The sequence below is a fragment of the Caretta caretta genome, chromosome 5 (assembly GCF_965140235.1).
Source record: "Caretta caretta isolate rCarCar2 chromosome 5, rCarCar1.hap1, whole genome shotgun sequence".
Lineage (NCBI taxonomy): Eukaryota > Metazoa > Chordata > Testudines > Cheloniidae > Caretta > Caretta caretta.
Genome location: NC_134210.1, coordinates 134,771,023 through 134,793,405, shown reverse-complemented (window position 1 = coordinate 134,793,405; position 22,383 = coordinate 134,771,023). Strand labels below are relative to the sequence as shown.

Sequence of the window (22,383 nt, the reverse complement as noted above, 5' to 3'; positions counted from 1 at the left end):
CTAGCACAGTGCTTTTAAAAAAAAAAAAAAAAACGCCAAAATAGGCCCTCCCCATTCACCTTCCTGAGAAAGGATTTTATGCCATGCTTGACATAATCAATGACACCAATACCTTACTTCTAAATTTAAAAATAAAAAAATCTTTGAGCAATAATGGTGCAAGCTAGGATTATGGAAACACGAGTCTTGACTCCTTAGTTTAGACTTTAAATCTGTATCTTATTCCCCATCGTCCCTATACAATTTTATTTGGATTAGACAATTTGCACAGTGCTTCCAAAGAGGCATAAGAATTCGAGAATTTCAGAAGTGCAGCTACTTGTGTTAAGTTTAACTTGTGTTAAATCTTGCGCCCTGCTTTAGCAGGATTTTTCAGCCCCATAACCAACAGAAGCTTCAGAATTTCATGCAATTTTAAATACATGCATAAGACATTTTATGAAGAAAGTTTTCTAGTTAATATATTTAGAAATCCATCTTTATGGACTGAAGTCAGTAAGAACGAATCAGGCAAGACAAGTCCATTTCACTATCCTGGGGACTTTCCTGCCTGTTTGTTATTGGTCTGCCTGACTTAAACCCTCCAGGACCAGAGATGTGAAGAGAATCCAGAATAGCTGCCTTAACTGTCTCTCCACTTGTTTCAAATGTGGGGTTTCCAAGTTTAATCTTAATTTTCTATTTCCTTTTTTATTTATGCTAAACTTGTGTTTTTTCTCTTAAGTTATTGACATGTGCACTCAGCCTTAACTCCAATTTAAGGACTTTTTTTGCCTCTGAAGGAGAACAGTTGTTCTGAGTTCCAGAAATCCCACCTTGATGTGTTGGGGAGAGGTCAAGACAGCTGCTTCCCATATGTTAAGGATATCAATAAGGCTTTTTCGGGGGAAGAAGGAATCTGTGCGAATATTTTGGTCCTTGAGATAAGTGTCCTCTGAACTCAGAAATGAAACTACGAGGAGAGTGGATTCAGACATTTTAAAGCCAAAAGGGACCATTATGCAAGAGGTCAGAAGATGGTTGTTACACAGCCATTGGATTTCACCAAGCGATTCTGGCATCAAGTATTAAGAATATGATTTTAAGCCCTAATGTCTATCTGCCATGGCCACTTTCTCATTGGTATATACTTATTGTCTCTACGGGATTGTTTGTGACGCACCCGGAAAACTACTACTGAGAGCTGATCCCAAAATACCAAGAACTCCCTCTACTGATGAGACAGCTTGTTTTGGTTTTTAGTACTTCTAAGGGCTAAACAAAATCCTAATTCTTGGAATAGGGTGATATTGATTAAGAGATCAATGAAAAGCAGAAAGTTTGTCAGTTTCAGACGTAATCTTTACTTTAGAAGATGTTACCTGCATAAATTAGTTTTTGGCCAGCTACTGGAAAAGCATCCTTCCCTTTTTCTGATTCAATCTTCTCTTTCAGCGCCTTCACCTAAAACACATAATTCTTATTAGAGGAAAACAGATTCACACTTCAAATCCCGCTAACACTGTGTTTGTTTCAACAGAACAGCAGATACAAATAGATAAAGTGTATTTCAATCCCACATTTAGAACATTATGTCACAAAAGTCAAACTCCCAAAGAGCTTTCCTTCCAGCCCCCGATTGGAGAAATATTGTTCAAGGAATTTTCTACGAAATCAAATGAGTTACAATCCAGTGTCACATTACAATTACTCCCCTGACAAATATGAAATAAGGATCTAGAATTCAGTGAAAAGTGAAGATGAGATTTGACACAAAGTGCTCATTAAAGAAATGAGGTATCAAGCCTAGTGGCCCTTCCTTAAAGCACTTGCTCAGAATATATGGGGCAAGCACAGAGTAGATAAGAGATTTTTTTTTTTTTAAAGTTTTTTTCAACAGAATCATGATCTCTATCTATAAATTCAGTTGCACAGTCTTTAACCACTGTAGTCACAAGTGATCTGCTAGAGCAGAGATTCTCAAACTTCACAGCACCGCAATCCCCTTCTGACAACAAAAATTACTACATGACCCCAGGAGGAAGGACCAAAGCCTGAGCCCACCCAAGCCCAGGATGGGGGGCCAAAGGCAAAGCCAAAGGGCTTAAGCCCCAGTTGGGGGACCTGTAACCTAAACACCACTGCCCTGGGCAGTGGGGCTTGGGCTTTGGCCCAGCATGGTAGGGTTCAGGCTTGGGCCCTGGGCCCCAGCAAGTCTAACTCCAGCTCTGGCAATCCCATTAAAATGGGGTTGCAACAAACTTTGGGGTCCTGACCCACAGTTTGGGAACTGCTGTGCTAGACCACTGTGGGGGCCAAGTTGTCCAGTTCTGCTGCTGAAGTTAGATGACTGCTATCCAAAGGGACTATATTCTGGTAGTAATGTGCAAAAGGATCACTAAAGACTGCTCAGAATACATAATTAAAGAAATGCTTTTATACTAATGCACTTAGAATGTTAAATATAAACACTCAAATTAAGTGTACCGGAAGCATTTTACATTTGTTGTATTTATCCCTTGACAGTTCACAAGAACCGTGACAGCTTTCAAACAGACAATCTGAAAGTCACATGCATGCATCCACAAACTAACCTATCTTCTAGAGGATTTCCATACCTGTTTTTCAAAAGTATACAACACAAGCTGATGCATCGTCAGTAAAACAGACACTGAGGTTGAAAAGTGCATGAGACACTTAACCCAGAAGACTATACTTACTAACCAAAGCAAAAGATAAATTGTGATATTAGGATACAAGTCAGTCAATACTACTTGTGCCCTGTGTAGCTGCTACATGATCAATATTGTTCAATGTTAAAATGCAGCTTACTAAGGTGAGCCCAATAGCAGAAATATACTCAAATGCTTGCTATTCAATATCTGATAGATTTGTTAACTTGGGTATTACAAAAAGCTGTCAAGTTATGTCACTTAACACTGGTGAAATTGGTCAAATATTTGCTCTTACACATTTCTTATATCTTTCCTGGCATCACTTATGTAGTTCATCCTTCTCCCTCTCCAGTTCCCTACCCCGCACCTAACGACTTTGCTTCTTCCATCTTTTTTCCGCTACATTATACATTTTACACACTGACAGTATTTTAACTTTCTCCCATCAGCCTCTCCCCACAGTGCTTAGAAATGAGAACCCACTGTCCAAAGGAAACTCAAATGAGGAGTCACATCTTCCTTTTCCAGCAGCTGGGAAGAAGACTGTGCTGATATTCCCATTAGATATGCTGCCCTGGGACCTATCAGCAGCTCTCTCATATCAGCCTCCTAGCTAATCAGTTGTATTTCTATTGGAAAACTAGCCAGGCTCTTGAGTTTGGATCTGTTACAACTCCACGACCTCTACATGGCTTTACCATGGACAGGATTTTCTTTGTTTATAAAGGGCACTCTATTCCCCTCTGAATTTTTCCTACAATACTACTGACTTGCTGGCAAGATGCATTATATTTACTTTAAATAATAAAATGCCAGTTTTATCCAGTGTTTACTCCAAAAAGACTTTACATGGAGTCTACAAAACTATGACTGTTCAGATGTGAATTCTTCCTATACTACTTCTTGAGGCTGAAGGTCATTCACCTTGCTTTTTGAAATGTTAACTCAGGCTGTGTCTAAGCTGTGTCTATACTGCCACTTTTGGCACTAAAACTTTAGTCATTCAGGGGTGTGAAAAACACACCCCCAAGTGACAAAAGTTTTCGTATAGACAGCGCGTTATCGCCCCCCTAGTTCGGGGTGGTTATTTTTTATTTCCGGGAGATCTCTCCCCCGGCCATAAAGCATGACTACAATAGCCACGTTGCAATGCTGCAACATGGGCAGTTTAGTCATACCTTAAGTCTGTGTCATTTGTTACCACAACAAACAAACCTGTAAATGTGATCTGTAAGCAAGTATGATAAAGTTTTAGGGACTTCACTGGCTAAGACTAAAAGCTGTCATTAGCAGCTGAACTAATCAGAACTTGGCTGATCGTTGTCACTCTCAAACTCAGCCACCACATTCAGTTGCACTCATTTGACCATGCTATTTCATCTTTAGGGCTTGTCTACACTGACAATTAACAGCGCTGCAATTTTCTCACTTGGGGGGGTGAAAGAACACCCCCTGAGCGCAGCAAGCTGCGGCACTGTAAAGCGCCAGTGTAAACAGTGCCTCAGCACTGTGAGCCACACTCCCAGCGCCGAGAGCTACGCCCCTTCTTGAGGTGGGTTTTTTAGAGCACGGGGAGAGCTCTCTCCCAGCGCTGCGCCACGACCAGACAAGGCACATTAAAGTGCTGCCGTGGCCGTGCTTTAGTGTTGCCAGCATACACTAGCCCTTACATGTTTAACACCCTTTCGTAAGGGTGTTGTAGATTTTATTCCCTTCCTCTGGGAGACTAAGGGCATGGCTACACTTGAAGATGTAGAGTGCTGAGAGTTAACCCAGCCCTCAGAGAGCGCAGCAGGGAAAGCGCTGCAGTGTGTCCACATCTGTCTTGTCAGTTCAGACAGCAGCAGACCCCCCTCCCTCTCTCACACTCACAGCAGCAGCATTCCACAGTAATGGTTTGCTTTGTCCCAGAGCAGATAAGCAGCCGGCTGTCAGAAATGGAGCTTTGAAAGGGCATATCTGCATTCCTACAGCCGATTACAAAACAATGACAAGAGTGGCCACTTGATTTAAGGGGATTATGGGATGTTTCCAGAGGCTGATCAGAGCACAGTAATGCAACACCTCATTCACCCAGAGGCTGGGGCATTTCAGCCGAGGTGCGGCAAGGGTTATGCTTCTGATGGAGGCGGATTACCAGGAGCGCTCCAGCTGCAGAGTCCAGGCACCTTGCCAGTGTGGATGGGTCATGCGTTAGGGAGCCCGGGACTGCTTTAATACACTCTAACTTGCAAGTGTAGCCAGGCCTTAAGACTAAGGCTAAGTCTAAAATGGTGCGGCTGTTGTAAGGTGCACAGCGCAGTTGCTCTGCCACTGGGAGACAGCTCTCCGGGTGACAAAATAAAACCACCCCCACTGAGGGATGGTTGCTTTGTTGAAGGGAGAGTGGCTCCTGCTGATGAAGCACTATCCACACCCACCGGTTTTCCGTCATTAAAACTTTTGTCATTCAGTGGGGGTGGGGGTTTTCCACACCCCTGAGCAACAAAAGTTTTAACAATGGAAGTTCAAGCGTAGGCAAAGCCTAGATCAATGTGCTAACTGTGGTCACCAACAAGAGCAATAGATTTCAGCTAATGACTTGAAGAATACTGAATTGAAAATAATCTACTAGAGTTCAAAAAGGTGGAGTTTAAAAAAATATTGGAGATACCTAAAAAACTACCTACCTAACAAAACCACATAGGATGCAGGGCCAAACCACACTCTTCTACACCAGATCACGGATATACTTTTGACTAGACTGAGCCAGAAGATATAAAATTGAAGTGTTCCACAACTGGTTTATAAGAAGCAAATTGACGGTAAATTGAAAAAAGCTATAAGAGATGTGTCATTACAGTACAATACCAGTCTTGATCTGCTCTTCCAAACGGTCTCAAACTTAGGACTTGTCTACACAGGGAAATCTAGGAAGAAGTTCATCAAAGTTAACTAGAAGCGTGAATTTGAAGTGGATTAGTTAAACTGCATTAAATACATGTGAACACCCTCATTCAGAATAAAATTGGCCTTAATTTGGTTTAGCTGAATTTACTTCCGAAGACAAATTAAGGCCACTAATTCTGAACTATTTAATGCAATTTAACTAATCCACTTTAAATTCACACCTTCAAATTCAGATTAATCTTCCAGAACACCCCTGTGTAGACAAGCCTATAGTTGTCCATCAGTTTAAAAACAAGGCACATATTAATTTCATAGAATATCAGGGTTTGATATTCTGTTGATAGTCTGCTACCACTGAGAACAGTCTAGATCCATCCTCTTTGGAACATTTCTGACATTGTGGGCCAGATTATCCTCAATCATGCTTGTGCAACTCCACTGACGTCAATGGGGATGCATGGCTGTAACTGAAGGTCAAATTAAGCCATAAATTAAGAGAATTTCTATTGACCAGCTGAATTTATTACCGTTTTATGCAATACTCAAGTTGCTTCCTAAAAATATACACTTATTTTTGATAAACCTAAAGAATCTCAATCACACCCTAAAGAAACACATTTACTTAAAAAGAAAAGGAGTACTTGTGGCACCTTAGAGACTAACGAATTTATTTGAGCATAAGCTTTCGTGAGTTACAGCTCACTTCATCGGCTGTTTCTCTGAAACATTTACTTAAGTTTAAAGTGGTTGTTTCTCAGAAAAATAATCAGAATGAGAAGTTTTTCTGCTGTTACCAAGTCAGTACTGGTGTAATCTGTCACAAAATGCATTCAGTACAGATACCAACAGACTTCTGCTACTAGAAACAGAAGTAAATTCTTTAAGACATTCAAGCTATAATTAGTTTCTGCAACTGTAAACTCCTCTGGTCTTTTGGACTATCCAGCCAAGAATCTCCTCACCTGCAGAGGGTTTATGAGTAATGCTAGACCTGTGTTATGGTTGCCACTGATTCTATAATAATGTTTAATTATTTATGACTCAATTTTATATTAAGCCATTTGATCACAAAAATATTAAGCAACTCAAGTTTCACTAAGAGCTACAAAATTAAATCTTTGAGTAGAGATGAGACAAACAGACCAGTTGCTCAGCAGTACCACCAGATTAGGGGACAAAGTGAAAACCTATACATTTGAAAAAGCAAGCAATGTTAAAGAGGCAGAAGGACAACTAAAGAAACATCCATAACCTTACGACCACTGTTCTCAAAGCACACACCAACCAGGCAGACATCCAACCTGCTGAGTAAGCATTCTATATAACCCCTTTTCAAAGAGCAAAGCTTGACTCCACCCAACCTAGCAGTCAAATACAGCTATCAACTCTGAGGACTAGGAAGTGTTTCTCCAACCTGGCCACATCTACACTGGGGGTTAGCTCACTATAGCTACAGCTTTGGGGGGGGCGGGGGGGACGGACGACTTTCACATCCATGAATGCAGTAGCTGTGTCAACTTAACTTTTAAGTGTAGGGCAGGCCTTACACAAGTTATATATCATAGCTAACTGATTTCATTCAACTAGGGAAGTTTAAAAGGGACTGTGCCAAGGTAGCCATTGGCCTCTTCCACAGCTGATAGCTCTTACAATTAGACAGAAGAGTCATGCAGACTGAGGGCGTTCCCCTCACACATACCACTGATTAAGACAGAACCTATAGCATGTAATAGCCCTTGAATCCTTCAAGTCCTCAACTGGGGATGAAGTAATAGTATGGGAATTCTTCCAATCAGCAAATTTAAACATCCTGAGAAACTGGATTTTGACGCTTTTGAAAGAAGCGCCTCACCCGCTTACCACTGTAATAGTTTGCAACAAATCTTATATTTAGTGCATGGCTGGCTTTTCCTCAGCTCTAATGGTCTAGTGACTTCATTATAGAGTAAGCAAAGGATTCTCCACATTAGCTCCACAGCCTCTGCTTAAACCAAAACCCATCGGAGAAAAAAAACTTGCAGAGAGCAGTGAAGGGCCTTGGGAGACACACCCAGACCCCTCCTGACAAGGGTGACAAGATTAAGGCATCTCCATTAGCATACAGAATGAAGAACAGAGACAACTCCCCTAGCCTCATCTGCATGAAAGATGGGACAGGGATTAGCATAAAGAATGAAGAACAGAGAACCGCACTGAACTCTGGGACCAGAAAAACAGGGACACACTGCATCATAGATACTAAGGTCAGAAGGGACCATTATGATCATCTAGTCTGACCTGCACAACGCAGGCCACAGAATCTCACCCACCCACACCTGCGAAAAACCTCTCACCTATGTCTGAGCTACTGAAGTCCTCAAATCGTGGTTTAAAGACTTCAAGGAGCAGAGAATCCTACAGCAAGTGACCCATGCCCCATGCTACAGAGGAATGCGAAAAACCTCCAGGGCCTCTTCCAATCTGCCCTGGAGGAAAATTCCTTCCCAACCCCAAATATGATTCTATGATAAGGGGAAGGCAGCTGAAAGTGCTGCTCAGCCCAGTCTATTGAGACCAGGGGCACATAAGGGCGAGAGCTTGAAAGTGCTGCTTAACCCATCCCAGTGAGTACAGCGACATATAAGGGGATCCGTTGAGAGTGTTGATTCGAATCATAGAATATCAGGGTTCGAAGGGACCTCAGGAGGTCATCTAGTCCAACCCCCTGCTCAAAGCAGGACCAATCCCCAACTAAATCATCCCAGACAGGGATTTGTCAAGCCTGACCTTAAAAACTTCTGAGGAAGAAGATTCCACCACCTCCCTAAGTAACGCATTCTGGTGTTTCACCACTCTCCTAGTGAAAAAGTTTTTCTTAATATCCAACCTAAACCTCCCCCACTGCAGCTTGAGACCATTACTCCTTGTTCTGTCATCTGCTACCACTGAGAACAGTCTAGAGCCATCCTCTTTGGAACTCCCTTTCAGGTAGTTGAAAGCAGCTATCAAATCCCCCTCACTCTTCTCTTCCGCAGACTAAACAATCCCAGTTCCCTCAGCCTCTCCTCAGAAGTCATGTGTTCCAGCCCCCTAATCATTTTTGTTGCTCTCCGCTGGACTCTTCCCAATTTTTCCACATCCTTCTTGTAGTGCAGGACCCAAAACTGGACACAGTATTCCAGATGAGGACTCACCAATGTCGAATAGAAGGGAATGATCACGTCCCTCAATCTGCTGGCAATGCCGCTACTTATATGCCATTGACCTTCTTGGCAACAAGGGCACACTGTTGACTCATATCCAGCCTCTCATCCACTGTAACCCCTGGGTCCTTTTCTGCAGAACTGCTGCCGAGCCATTAGGTCCCTAGTCTGTAGCAGTGCATGGGATTCTTCAGTCCTAAGTGCAAGACTCTGCACTTGTCCCTGTTGAACCTCAGATTGCTTTTGGCCCAATCCTCCAATTTGTCTAGGGCCCTCTGTATCCTATCCCTATCCTCCAGCTATCTACCTCTCCTCCCAGTTTAGTGTCATCTGCAAACTTGCGAAGGGTGCAATCCACACCATCCTCCAGATCATTTATGAAGATATTGAACAAAACTGGCCCCAAGACCGACCCTTGGGGCACTCCACTTGACACCGGCTGCCAACTAGACATGGAGCCATTGATCACTACCCATTGAGCCCGACAATCTAGCCAGCTTTCTATCCACCTTATAGTCCATGCATCCAGTCTATACTTCTTTAACTTGCTGGCAAGAATACCGTGGGAGACCGTGTCAAAAGCTTTGCTAAAGTCAAGGAACAACACGTCCACTGCTTTCCCCTCATCCACAGAGCCAGTTATCTCGTCATAGAAGGTAATTAGATTAGTCAGGCATGACTTGCCCTTGGTGAATGCATGCTGACTGTTCCTGATCACTTTCCTCTCCTCTAAGTGCTTCAAAATTGATTCCTTGAGGACCTGCTCCATGATTTTTCCAGGGACTGAGGTGAGGCTGACTGGCCTGTAGTTCCCAGGATCCTCCTCCTTCCCTTTTTAAAAGATGGGCACTACATTAGCCTTTTAGCAGTCATCTGGGACCTCCCACAATCGCCATGAGTTTTCAAAGATAATGGCCAATGGCTCTGCAATCACATCCGCCAACTCCTTTCGCGCTCTCAGACGCAGCGCATCGGCCCCATGGACTTGTGCTCGTCCAGCTTTTCTAAATAGTCCCGAACCACTTCTTTCTCCACAGAGGGCTGGTCACCTCCTTCCCATGCTGTGCTGCCCAGTGCAGTAGTCTGGAAGCTGACCTTGTTCGTGAAGACAGAGGCAAAAAAAGCATTGAGTACATTAGCTTTTTCCACATCCTCTGTCACTAGGTTGCCTCCCTCATTCAGTAAGGGGCTCACAGTTTCCTTGACTTTCTTCTTGATGCTAACATACCTGAAGAAACCCTTCTTGTTACTCTTAACATCTCTTGCTAGCTGAAACTCCAGGTTTGACCCGGTCCGCTTAGACTTGCTCTGTTAGTGTGTGCGCGCGTGCATGTTCATCTAATTCTAGCCCTGGAGGAACCCAGTCCTGGGGAACGTAGGTCCTGCAGGATAGCTCCATTGGGAGGGGACCTGCAGAAGGAAGGAGTAGAGCTCCATATGGACACACAAGTGACATAAGCACTACATTAATAGAATTACAGAACCCCCTCCCCCCGCAGAAGAGCAACCCTAATAAATGAGCATACCCCAAAGTAACAGGCATATCTGGTAACAAATGATAAGCCAACTACTGATTTTAAAATTGCATTTTACAGTGCTGCTACAAAGTTCAGTGAGAGTCCCAGGAAACCATCTATTTTCAAACTAAGATTTTGATTACACTGAGTTTTTACTTTGCAACTAAATAAGTGCAAGATACCCAGTGTGGACAAAAATTACATTAATGGCCTGTCTGACTCTAGCTCTTAAGTGGGGCTGGGGGGAGGGATAGCTCAGTGGGGGGGAGGGATAGCTCAGTGGTTTGAGCATTGGCCTGCTAAATGCAGGGTTGTGAATTCAATCCCTGAGGGGACCATTTAGGGATCGGGGGCAAAAATTGGGAATTGGTCCTGCTTTGAGCAGGGGGTTGGACTAGATGACCTCCTGAGGTCCCTTCCAACCCTGATATTCTAGGATTCTATGGTAGACTGTTTTGAAGTAATCATCACTCTCGCTATTACAAATGTTAAATTATTTAAAAGGGATGTCTGGTTTTATTTAATTCCATACGCGGGGAGTATTCACTTCATTTGTTTTTTCTACCACCATTTGATCCACAGTTACTGCAGCAGGGGAAGCGATGGATGGATCAGCGTTTACGACACACTCCCTATCAGTACCCGGCCTGGTCCAGCTAATGATCAACCAGCGAACCAAATTTGGTGGTGAATCCTGATCATGTACTACCTGAGGCACATTGTGACGATGACTGAAGCAGCAGCTTCCAGTTCAAATGGATTGTTAAGTACAGTATTAGTGGATTCATCAAAGCATTTACAAAGTTCTTACCCATCTTATAAGTTCTACAGGTTGCTTACAAAACATTTAAACCAAAGCATCTTATACTTTTTTTTGTATTTCACTTTGAACACAAACTAGTGGACTAGCGTCCACTTTTTGGTTCTCAAGCATTGCAGTCTAGCCTTTGAAAGGGATATTTGCATTGTGATGATTGCTATATAGTGTGTGTTCAAAGTCAGCCCATGCTATCACTGCTAGATCAAGAAACAAACTGACTGATAGCCTGAAGTCGTAAACTGACCAATATAACAGGTTTTATTCCCCTACACCCTCCTCCAATACTACTAAGAGACAAAGGACCAACATCTCAGTGACCACTAAAATAATCAGTGTATTAGTGTAAGGTCAGGTCTACGCTAAAAAGTTAAGTCAATCCAGCTACATCACTCAAGGGTGTGAAAAATCTATGCTCCTGAGAGACACAGTTAAGCCAACCTTACCCCTAGTGTAGACAGCATTAGGTCAATGGAAGAATTAGTCAGACAACCTAACTACCGCCTCTTGGGGAGGTGAGTTAACTACAAAAAATGGGAGAACCCCTCTCATCACTGTAACAAGCACTACAGAGGAGCAGCTGCAGCATTTCTCATGAAGATAGCCTAAGACAACTTCACTGATAAGGGGTACCTAGCTCCAACTTTTAGTAGAAATATCAAAAACCGTCTTGGTTGACATGAGCCTACTTTACAGTACGGCCTTTTACATGGGACACGGTTTTATTTATCCTCAATTTATATTATTCCTCTGGACCAGGAGTAGAATAGCAACTTGCATTACAAACAGGGCAATTTAGTGAGACAGAACAAAAGTTTGATTAACCCAACGTGGTTCACTAGTTTTATTGGTTAGTTTTGATGTTTCTGCCATGCTCTCATACCACTAATACTGAGACAATACCAGGACTTTAAAGTCCATTTGCCAGTAGCAAATAGGATTCTGTCCCTGATAAGCATATTGGGGGGGAGGGGGACTAACCCAAATCGTTTTCTTTAAAAAGCTTCTAGACTTCTGTTTGTGAAGCTATGCTTTTGCAGGTGTACCAAATTTAAACTAATGCATTTCTCCCCTCACAGTTTGCAGAGAGGCAGCTGCAGTGATATTGCTGTCCGTAGATTTCTCAAGCAGTATCAAGGGGAGATTAACACTGTTAAATTTCAATCCTCATTTTCAAAAACCCTATGGGCAGGAATGAAGCCACACAAGAGTCACATCAACTTCACTTTGCTGCTGACTGGAGAAAGCTTTGAGCAGTACAGGCAAGCACTGGAGTTATTTGAGAAAGAAAAGGCTCAAAAACCACCAGAACCCAGGAAATTGGGTAGAACAGAGGTCTATTTGCCCAGTAGTCAAGACTACAGCGGGTGTAAGATTTCTATTTCAGCAGAAAGAACCAGGGGTAGATTTGATATTTCAGACACCTGCTAGTCAAAAGCTGATACACGAGACAAAAATTCCTGTCAAGATTCTATTTGCCTTCCCAATACCTGAAAGTTTTTGGGGGAGTGGCATAGCAGGACAGAAAAAAAACAGAGAAATGCAACTGGATTTCTCACTGCTACACCGTGAGCGTATCTGACAGACAGTTTAGACCTCTCACAGGTAGGTCTGGTACACTTTTCAAAGCACTGGTCTACATTCCTAAGAGTTCCACCTTAACAAAAATCAACAGTAATGGGCCAGCAAGCTGCTCAGCCAGCTCTTCTAAACTCCTGGATAAAATTTATCTCGACCTGCTGATTTATAAATATCTAACTTTAGTAGCAGCTCTTTAACATCCTCATGAATTACTACTAGAATAGAAAGCATCATCACCTGGACTTTTCCCCAACTAACGAACAGAAATATTCATTGAACATTTCTGTGTTATCTGTTAACACACAGCCCCCAAAAGTCTTTAGTAAAGTTAGCTTGATAGTTAACTCTATCCAAGGAAAGGTGTGATCACTGAAAGGAGTATAATATAAAATACAATTTTTTAAAAAAAATCCACATGGATAGTTTAATAAATTAGGGTAGGTATACAAAAATTATTAGAGAGGGTGTAAACATGTATGGTTATAAAATAGCTGAGAGTCCCCAGTACTTCAGATACAATAATCAATCCTATATGGCCACCCTGTAATGTATCTGAACAAAATTAGTTGTGAGCACACCTGACATTTCATGCAGTCTTAGCATTCCCTTAAAGAAGGCTTATAGAATACAATATATTTATATTAAGAAATGCCACAGAATACTGAAGAGGATTAGAAAACCAAAGAGAACTGGATTTTACCCTTCTCTAGCCTAAAAACTCAAACTGTGGCTACAAGATTGGATGCAAACAGAATTTCCAAAGACGAGCAAAATGTGCTTTACAGAAAAATACCAGTTTGACTTCTCAAAAGGACGTCTAACCTTGCCCACAGATCTTAATTTGGAGGAACGCACGACAAATTATGAAACAAAAAAGGTGCCACAAGTACTCCTTTCAGAGTAGCAGCCGTGTTAGTCTGTATTCGCAAAAAACAGGAGGACTTGTGGCACCTTAGAGACTAACCAATTTATCTGAGCATAAGCTTTCGTGAGCTACAGCTCACTTCATCGGATGCATTCAGTGGAAAATACAGTGGGGTACGAGTTTTTTCATGAAGTTGATAGATTTCCACTCCATACAGCTAAATTCAGTGCCTGTTCTTTTTGCGCATACATACTACTAAATGTTTATTCTGACAGCATAGAATTTTGAAGTTACTATTTTTACAGAGTCATCCACTGAGTATCAAGAAGCAAAGTACAGGCCCTTATACTTCACAGCTTCCCCAACTATTTGTGCAGTAGCAGTTAAAGGAGAAATGTAACTAGCCTTTAGAGGGGAAACAAACTGCCATATCAGGGCTGATAAAAATCGTTCGTGAAGACAGAGGCAAAAAAAGCACTGAGGTTAAATCCCAAAGCAGTAAAGTCAAAAACAACATATGGCTTAAAACTAATGACTAGTCTGCCAACCCATATGAATTTATATTACCTAAAGATTCAGAACTTAGGTAACTCAGGGCCTAGTGGCTCCTGCTGGTATTAGAAAATGAAATTAAGTAATTGAAACTAGAAGGTATGTTGCAGACTTAGTTGTAGTGATCCACTTAGATAAGAACATAAGAATGGCCACACTGGGTCAGACCAATGGTCCATCTAGCCCAGTATCCCGACTTCCACTGACAGTGGCCAGTGCCAGATGCTTCAGAGGGAATCAAATAAAACAGGGAAATTATGGAGTGATCCATGCCCTGTCTCCAGCTTCCGGGAGTCACAGGTCATGGGACACCCAGGACAGGGGCTTCCATCCTTGACTATCTTGGCTAACAGCCATTGATAGACCTATGGTCCATGAACCCTTCTAATTTTTTTTTAGCCCAGTTACAATTTTGGCCTTCACGAGTTCCACAGATGTGTGAAGTAGTACTTCCGTACTTTAAATTTGCTGCATATTAATTTCATTGGTGAACCCTGGTTCTTGTGTTATATGAAGGGATCAATAACTTTCTTATTCACTTTCTCCACACTGTTTGTGATTGAATAGACCTCTATCATCTCCCTCCTTAGTCCTCTTTTTTCTAAACTGAAGAGTCCCAGTCTTTTTAATCTCTCCTATGGAAGCTGTTCCATACTCTTAAATACTTTAATTGCCCTTCTCTGTACCTTTTCCAATTCTAATATCTTTTTTGAGAGGAGAGATGACCAGAACTGCAAACAGTACTCAAGGTGTAAGCGTACCATGGATTTATACAGTGGCATGGTGATATTTTCTGTCTTATGTATCCCTTTTCTAATGGTTTCTAACCTTATCTTTTTTGACTGCTGTTATATATTGAGCAGATATTTTCAGAGAACTATCCACAATGACTTCAAGATCTCTTTCTTGAGTGGTAACCACCAATTTAGATATCATCATTTTGTATATATAGTTGGGATTATGTTTTCCAATATGCACAACTTTGCATATATCAACATTGAATTTTATCTGTCATTTTGTCATCCAGTTTAGTAAAATCCCTTTGTAACTCTCTGCAGACAGCTTTGGATCTATCTTGAGTAATTTTGTGTCACCTGCAAAGTTTGCCACCTGTTTACCCACTTCTCAAGATTATTGTTGAATAGCACAGGTCCTTGTCCAGCCCTTTGGAGGACTCCGCTATTTAACTCTCTCCATTGTTTAAACTGACCATTTATTCCTACCCTTTGATTACTATGTTTTTAATCTGTTACTGATCCATGAGTGGACCTTCCCTCTTATCCCATGACTGCTTACTTTGCTTAAGAGTCTTTAGTGTGGGACCCTGTCAAAGGCTTTCTGAAAGTCCAGGTACACTATATGCACTAGATAACCCTTGTCCACAAGCTTGTTGATACCCTCAAAGAATTCTAACAGATTGGTGAGGCATGATTTCTCTTTGCAAATACCATGTTAACTCTTCCTCAGAGCATTGTGTTTATCTAGATGCCTGACAATTTTGTTCTCTACTATGGTTTCAACCAATTTACCAGGTAATGAAGTTAGGCTTCTTACCGTGTAATTGCCAAGATAGCCTCTGAAGTCTTTTTTAAAAATTGGCATTACATCAGATTGGTCGCATAAGGAAATCGAGGCTCAGGTGATCTTTAGTGGGATTCTGCCTGTTCCTAGAGAAGGGCAACAAAGGTGTGACAAGATTATGATGCTCAACAGATGGAAAGGCACTTGTGCTATAAGGAGGGCTCTGGAATGTGTGGCCACTGGGAAGCATTCATGGACAGAGGACTGTTCTCTCGGGATGGACTTCACCTGAGTAAGGAAGGAAATAGACTTCTAGGATGGCACAACTGATCAAGAGAGCTTTAAACTAGGAATCTGGGGGAGATGGTTGGGAGATATCCAGGTAATCTCCACGCCGGAGTTTAACATTGAGAGGGAAGAAAACTAAGTAAGAAAGGATGCAGCCGTGGGTAGGAGAATGGACATAAGGAGGAAGGGTAGTGTACATACCAGTCTAATAGGTGATACTGGCGGTAGAATGTCTGCTCCTAATCGGGTAAAGAATGTGAGCGAGGCCAAACAGCAAAAATTAAAGAGGTTTGTACACTAATTCGAGGAGCCTAGGTAACAAAATGGAGGAACTAGAGCTACTGGTACAGGAAGTGAAATCAGATATTACGGGGATAACAGAAACATGGTGGAATAGTAGTCATGACTGGACTACATGAAGGGTATGTGCTGTTCAGGAAAGACAGAAATAAAGGCAAAGGTGGTGGAGTAGCACTGTATATCAATGATGAGGTAGAATGTAAAGAAATAAGAAGCGATGGAATGGATAAGAGAGTCTATCTGGGCAAAAATCACTTTGGGGAAGAGAGCTACTAGAGCCTCCCCTGGGATAGTGCTTGGTGTGTGCTATGGACCGCCGGGATCCGATCTGGATATGGACAGAGACCTCTTTAATGCTTTTAATGAAGTAAATACTAATGGGAATTGTGTGATCACGGGAGACATTAACTTCCCAGATATAGACTGGAGGACAAATGTTAGTAATAATAATAGGGCTCAGATTTTCCTGGATGCGATAACTGATGGATTCCTTCATCAAGGAGTTGCTGAACCAACAAGAGAGGATACCATTTTAGATTTGGTTTTGGTGAGTAGTGAGGACCTCATAGAAGAAATGGTTGTAGGGGGACAACCTTGGTTCAAGCGATCATGAGCTAATTCAGTTCAAACTAAATGGAAGGATAAACAAAAATAGATCTGTGACTAGGGTTTTTGATTTCAAAGGGGCTAACTTTAAAAAATTAAAGAAATTAATTAGGGAAGTGGATTTGACTGGACTGAAGAACTTGTGGATCTAAAGGCAGAGGAGGCCTGGAATTACTTCAAGTCAAAGTTGCAGAAACTATCAGAAGCCTGCATCCCAAGAAAGGGGAAAAAATTCTTCGGCAGGAGTTGTAAACCAAGTTGGATGAGCAAGCACCTTAGAGAGGTGATTAAGAAAAAGCAGACAGCCTACAAGGCGTAGAAGATGGGAGGGATCAGCAAGGAAAGCTACCTTATTGAGGTCAGGACAGGTAGGGATAAAGTGAGAAAGGCCAAAAGCCATGTAGAGTTGGACCTTGCAAAGGGAATTAAAAGCGATAGTAAAAGGTTTTATAGCCATATAAATAAGAAGAAAAGAAAAAAGAAGTGGGACCCCTAAACACTGGAGGATGGCGTGGAGGTTAAGGAAAATCTACGCATGGCCCAATATCTAAATACTTTGCCTCAGTCTTTAATGAGGAGCTTAGGGATAATGATAGGACGACAAATGGGAATTAGGATATGGAGGTAGACATTACCACATCCGAGGTAGATGCCAAACTTGAACAGCTTAATGGGACTAAATCGGGGGGCCCGGAAAATCTTCATCCAAGAAGATTAAAGGAACTGGCACATGAAATTGCAAGCCCATTAGCAAAAAATGTCAATGAAACTGTAACCTTAGGGGTTGTACCGTATGACTGGAGAATCGCTAACACAGTTCCTATTTTTAAGAAAGGGGGAAAAATGTGATCTGGGTAACTACAGACCAGTTTGTTTGACATCTGTAGCATGCAAGGTCTTGGAAAAAATTTTGAAGGAGAAAGTAGTTAAGGACATAGTGGTAACTGGGACAAAGTACAACATGGTTTTACAAAAGGTAGATTGTGTTAAACCAACCTGATCTCTTTCTTTGAGAAGGTAACAGATTTTTTAGACAAAGGAAACCTAGTGGATCTAATTTACCTTGATTTCAGTAAGGCATCTGATAAGGTTCCACATTGGGAATTATTAGCTAAATTGGAAAAAGATGGGGATCAATATGAAAACTGAAAGGTGGATAAGGAACTGGTTAAAGGGGAGACAACAACAGGTCATACTGAAAGGTGAACTGCCAGGCTGGAAGGAGGTTACTAGTGGAGTTCCTCAGGGATCGATTTTGGGACCAATCTTTTTATTACTGACCTTGGCACAAAAAGTGGGAGTGTGCTAATAAAGTCTGTGGATGACACGAAGCTGAGAGGTATTGCCAATACAGAGAAGGACCGGGATATCATACAGGAAGATCTGGATGACCTTGTAAACTGGAGTAACAGTAATAGGATTAAATGTAATAGTGAAAAGTGCAAGGTCATGCATTTAGGGATTAACAACAAGAATTTTTGTTATAAACTGGGGACACATCACTTGGAAGTAACAGAGGAGGAGAAGGACCTTGAGTATTGGTTGATCACAGGATGATTACGAGTCGCCAATGTGATATGGCCGTGAAAAAAGCTAATGCAGCCTTGGGATGCATCAGGCAAGGTATTTCCAGTAGAGATAAGGAGGTGTTAGTACCGTTATACAAGGCACTGGTGAGATCTCATCTGGAATATTATGTGCGGCTCTGGTCTCCCATGTTTAAGAAGGATGAATTCAAACTGGAACAGGTACAGAGAAGGGCTACTAGGATGATCCGAGGAATGGAAAACCTGTCTTATGAAAGGACACTCAAAGAGCTTGGCTTGTTTAGCCTAACCAAAAGAAGACAGAGGAGATATGATTGCTCTCTATAAATATATCAGAGGGATAAATATCACGGAGGGAGAAGAATTATCTAAGCTCAGTACCAATGTGGACACAAGAACAAATAGATATAAACTGGCCATCAGAAAATTTAGACTTGAAATTAGATGAAGGTTTCTAACCATCAGAGGAGTGAAGTTCTGGAACAGCCTTCCAAGGGAAGCAGTGGGGGCAAAAGACCTATCTGGCTTTAAGACGAAGCTTGATAAGTTTATGGAAAGGATGATATGATGGGATAGCCTAATTTTGGCAATTAATTGATCAACTATTAGCGGTAGATATGCCCAATGGCCTGTGATGGGATGTTAGATGGGGTGGGATCTGAGTTACTACAGAGAATTCTTTCCTGGGTGTCTGGCTGGTGAGTTTTGCCCACAAGCTTAGGGTTTAGCTGATGGCCATATATGGGGTCGGGAAGGAATTTTTCTCCAGGGCAGATTGGCAGAGGCCCTGGCGGTTTTTCGCCTTCCTCTGCAACGTGGGGCACGAGTCACTTGCTGGAGGATTCGCTGCACCTCAAAGTCTTTAAACCACGATTTGAGGACTTCAGTAGCTCAGACATAGGTTAAAGGTTTGTTACAGAAGTGGGTGGGTGAAATTCTGTGGCCTGCACTGTGCAAGAGGTCAGACTAGACAATCATAATGGTCCCTTCTGACCTTAAAGTTTATGATTCTAAGATTCTATAAGAGGCTCTACTCAGAAGCACAGCTTCAGTTTCAGCATGCCACATTATATTCCCTTTTGGTTTAAAATTGCCAACTTTTCCCTTTGAAGATTTATTGGACTGGAAAGAAAATACTTGATTTTTCTACCACACCATAGGAAATAAAAGTAGCAGAACTGCAGTATTTACTTTTATATCATAACACCACAACTTGGTTGTTGAGTCAAGAAGCATGCCCTTCCACGCTAGCAAGCATAAAGCATACTATGGCATTGGCAGCTGATGACAATGTTTAGGAAAGAGCTAATGACAAGTTACAGTAGATGAATGGAAGAATAGGGATACTTCCAAACCTTAGGTTTGGCCTAAACCTAAAATTTAGATCAACCTAGCTAACACCTTCTGTCGCTAAGTGTCTACACCAGAGGTCGGCAACCTTTCAGAAGTGGTGAGCCAAGTCTTCATTTATTCCCTCTAATTTAAGGTTTCGCATGCCAGTAATACATTTTAACATTTTTAGAAGGTCTCTTTCTATAAGTCTATAATATATAACTAAACTATCATATGTAAAGTAAATAAGGTTTTTTAAATGTTTAAGAAGCTTCATTTAAAATTAAATTAAAATGCAGATCTTATAAACTTGGTGTAATCCTTGCCTTTGCTTTTCCTTGCTGAGTTTTCCAATGTCTGGCATGTATTTGGATACTTCACTGAGAAGCCTGTGTGCAGCTTGATCATTTGTTAACTGGCTCTGAGAGGGACAGAGGACAGATTTCATGTGTGAAAAATACCTGTTCACACAGGTATGTGGATCCAAATGCTGAAAGCATTGCAAACGCAGTTTTCTTCAAAAAGTTAAATTTCACTGGCAGGGATGTCCAGCAGGTCAGAATTGAGGCCCCATGATCTCTCTTCGTAGCTTCAAGTGCACTCTGCAGATCTCCAAACTTCAATGCCCACAAATCTGAGCTTTTTTTTAATTGAATGAGCTGCATTTTGAAATCTTCAACACCCATCCACTAAAATACAGACAAATCCAAGTTGCTTTCATCAAACTTTTCAGGTTTAATTAGAAAAGAAAGCTTTGGGCCAAATCGCTAGAACTGTTGAAATCTGTCGGAATATTCGGATTCCAGTTCTTGCATGTACATTCTAATCTCAACGTCAAACGCAGCGCGCTGGTCCACGTGGCGTGAGAGTGATATAAGCAGCAAATCAGGACTTAAAAATATCCCAGTACGGTGGCGCTGGAACAATTCTTAAGGTGGGGGTGCTGACCTGTGCCCCCTCTTGCCCCTACCTGCACCCCTCACTGCCCCAGGCTGGGGCCAGTGGGCCACAGCTGGGGGCAGCTGCAGAGCCCTGGGCCAGCAGCCAGGACCCCAGGCTAGCAGCATAGCCCCCAGACAGGTGGCCAGGACTCGGGGCTGAGGGGGACTGGCAGACGAAACCCCAGCTGGCAGGGGGCCGGCAGCCAGTACCCCAGGCCAGCAGCGGAGTCCCCGGGACCGATGGCCAGGACCCAGGCAGTGTGAGTGCCACTGAAAATCAGCTCGTATGCCACCTTTGGCAAGCATGCCATAGGTTGCCTACCCCTGGTCTACACTACAGTGGTGATCTGTGTCACTGCAGTGCTTGTAGTTGTAGATCTGCTCACAAGGTGATCTGTTAAAACTAAGGGCAAATCTAAAATTTAGACAAGTAAAGCAGATCATTTTGGGGTATTTATTACTCACTTTATTCTTGAATATTGACCAAATGCAAAGTCCTATCTGCCACAAAAATCAAGTGTTTAGGGCTAGATGCCACTCCTGTTGATTTCAATGGCAAAACTACCACTGACTTCAGTTAGGGCAGGATTGTGCTTTTAAGCGCTGTGGCCTTCCCACTTCATTAACGGCTTTTAAACAGTCTTTAGCAAAACTTCTGAAGTACTGAAGAGATTAGAAACTGATGGGACCAATATGTCTTTCAGTCTCAAACTTGCATATAAATCCATTTGTAAAGTTTCAACCACCCAAAAGACTATTTGGTTTAGTAACATTATCTGATTCACAAATTTGACATTACCACTACAAGTAGGACCACAGAAAAGAACCAGAGTTAAGTTTTGGGATTTCCCCCACATATATGTTTGTGATTACATCACCAGAAAAAGCATTTCAGATTTGTCAGATTTTACCTAGGCTCTGTGCTCCTCTGACTGACAGGTTTTTACCCACATCCTTTATTGTAAGCCTGCTGCCTTACTCCCCACCCCTCAAAGTCTCCCTTACCTTCCCTGCTAGAGTAGTCACTTCTTCCTATCACCCTCCAAGACCCGAGTATCATTTTTGATGGAGCACTAAGAACGCTGACTCAATGAAGCCCACATGCAACACCACCATCCCCACTGTAGCTTTTCCCCCTTCCTCTTCCCATTGCAGCTTCAATGGAACCTGCTTCATGTCCAGGATTCCTTTTGTTAGACCCCACCCTCCAAGCAGATTCCATAATGCTAAAATTTGAGAGGCTGACACTTTCATCACCACCACAGATATCTTCTATGAACAGGGCTTTTTGATGTGTACATACTAGTTATATTTATATTTTACTGTTAAAATTAACATGAACACAAAATTTGTCCAAAAGTTGTTTTTAAAATAGCTTCCACAACTTTTTTAAAAAAAGACATTTCTCAAACAGGCATTCCCTAAAGAGTGCTAGCACAGGAGAATTCAGGCAATGTTAACTAGACACTTTTGGAAGAAGAGTGACATTTTTGGCATTTCTCTCAGCTTGGAAAGAGAGATTTACTTCAATAGCCTCGTAAAATTTAAGTTAAACATAACTTAACCAGGTTGAATTATTGAGATCAGTATTCAACATATTAGGGAAGCTTAAAAACATTTTACCCAGCACTGCTGTATATTTAGCAGCATGCTTTTCCTGGGCCACATCAACTGCACCTTGGTCTAGGCATTCCCAACAACATAACACCTTTCAAAGTCTACAACTCTGGATTGTCATAACTGTCTTTCAGCCACAGGAAAGAACTCCTTTGCTAGACACTATTGCAAAAG

The 22,383-nt window shown here is 42.0% G+C and overlaps 1 protein-coding gene across 2 annotated transcripts in view; it reads right to left on the bottom strand.

Annotated features, from left to right (window-relative positions):
- The window catches only part of RAD23B (RAD23 nucleotide excision repair protein B), a 56,293-nt gene that overhangs the window by 29,044 nt on the left and 4,866 nt on the right, over nucleotides 1-22,383 (bottom strand). For both annotated transcript variants that reach the window (XM_048849717.2, XM_075128919.1), the window contains one exon: nucleotides 1,362-1,443. In XM_048849717.2, the coding sequence (XP_048705674.2) occupies nucleotides 1,362-1,443 (82 nt within the window). Of the gene's footprint in view, nucleotides 1-1,361; nucleotides 1,444-22,383 lie in introns of those variants that run through there.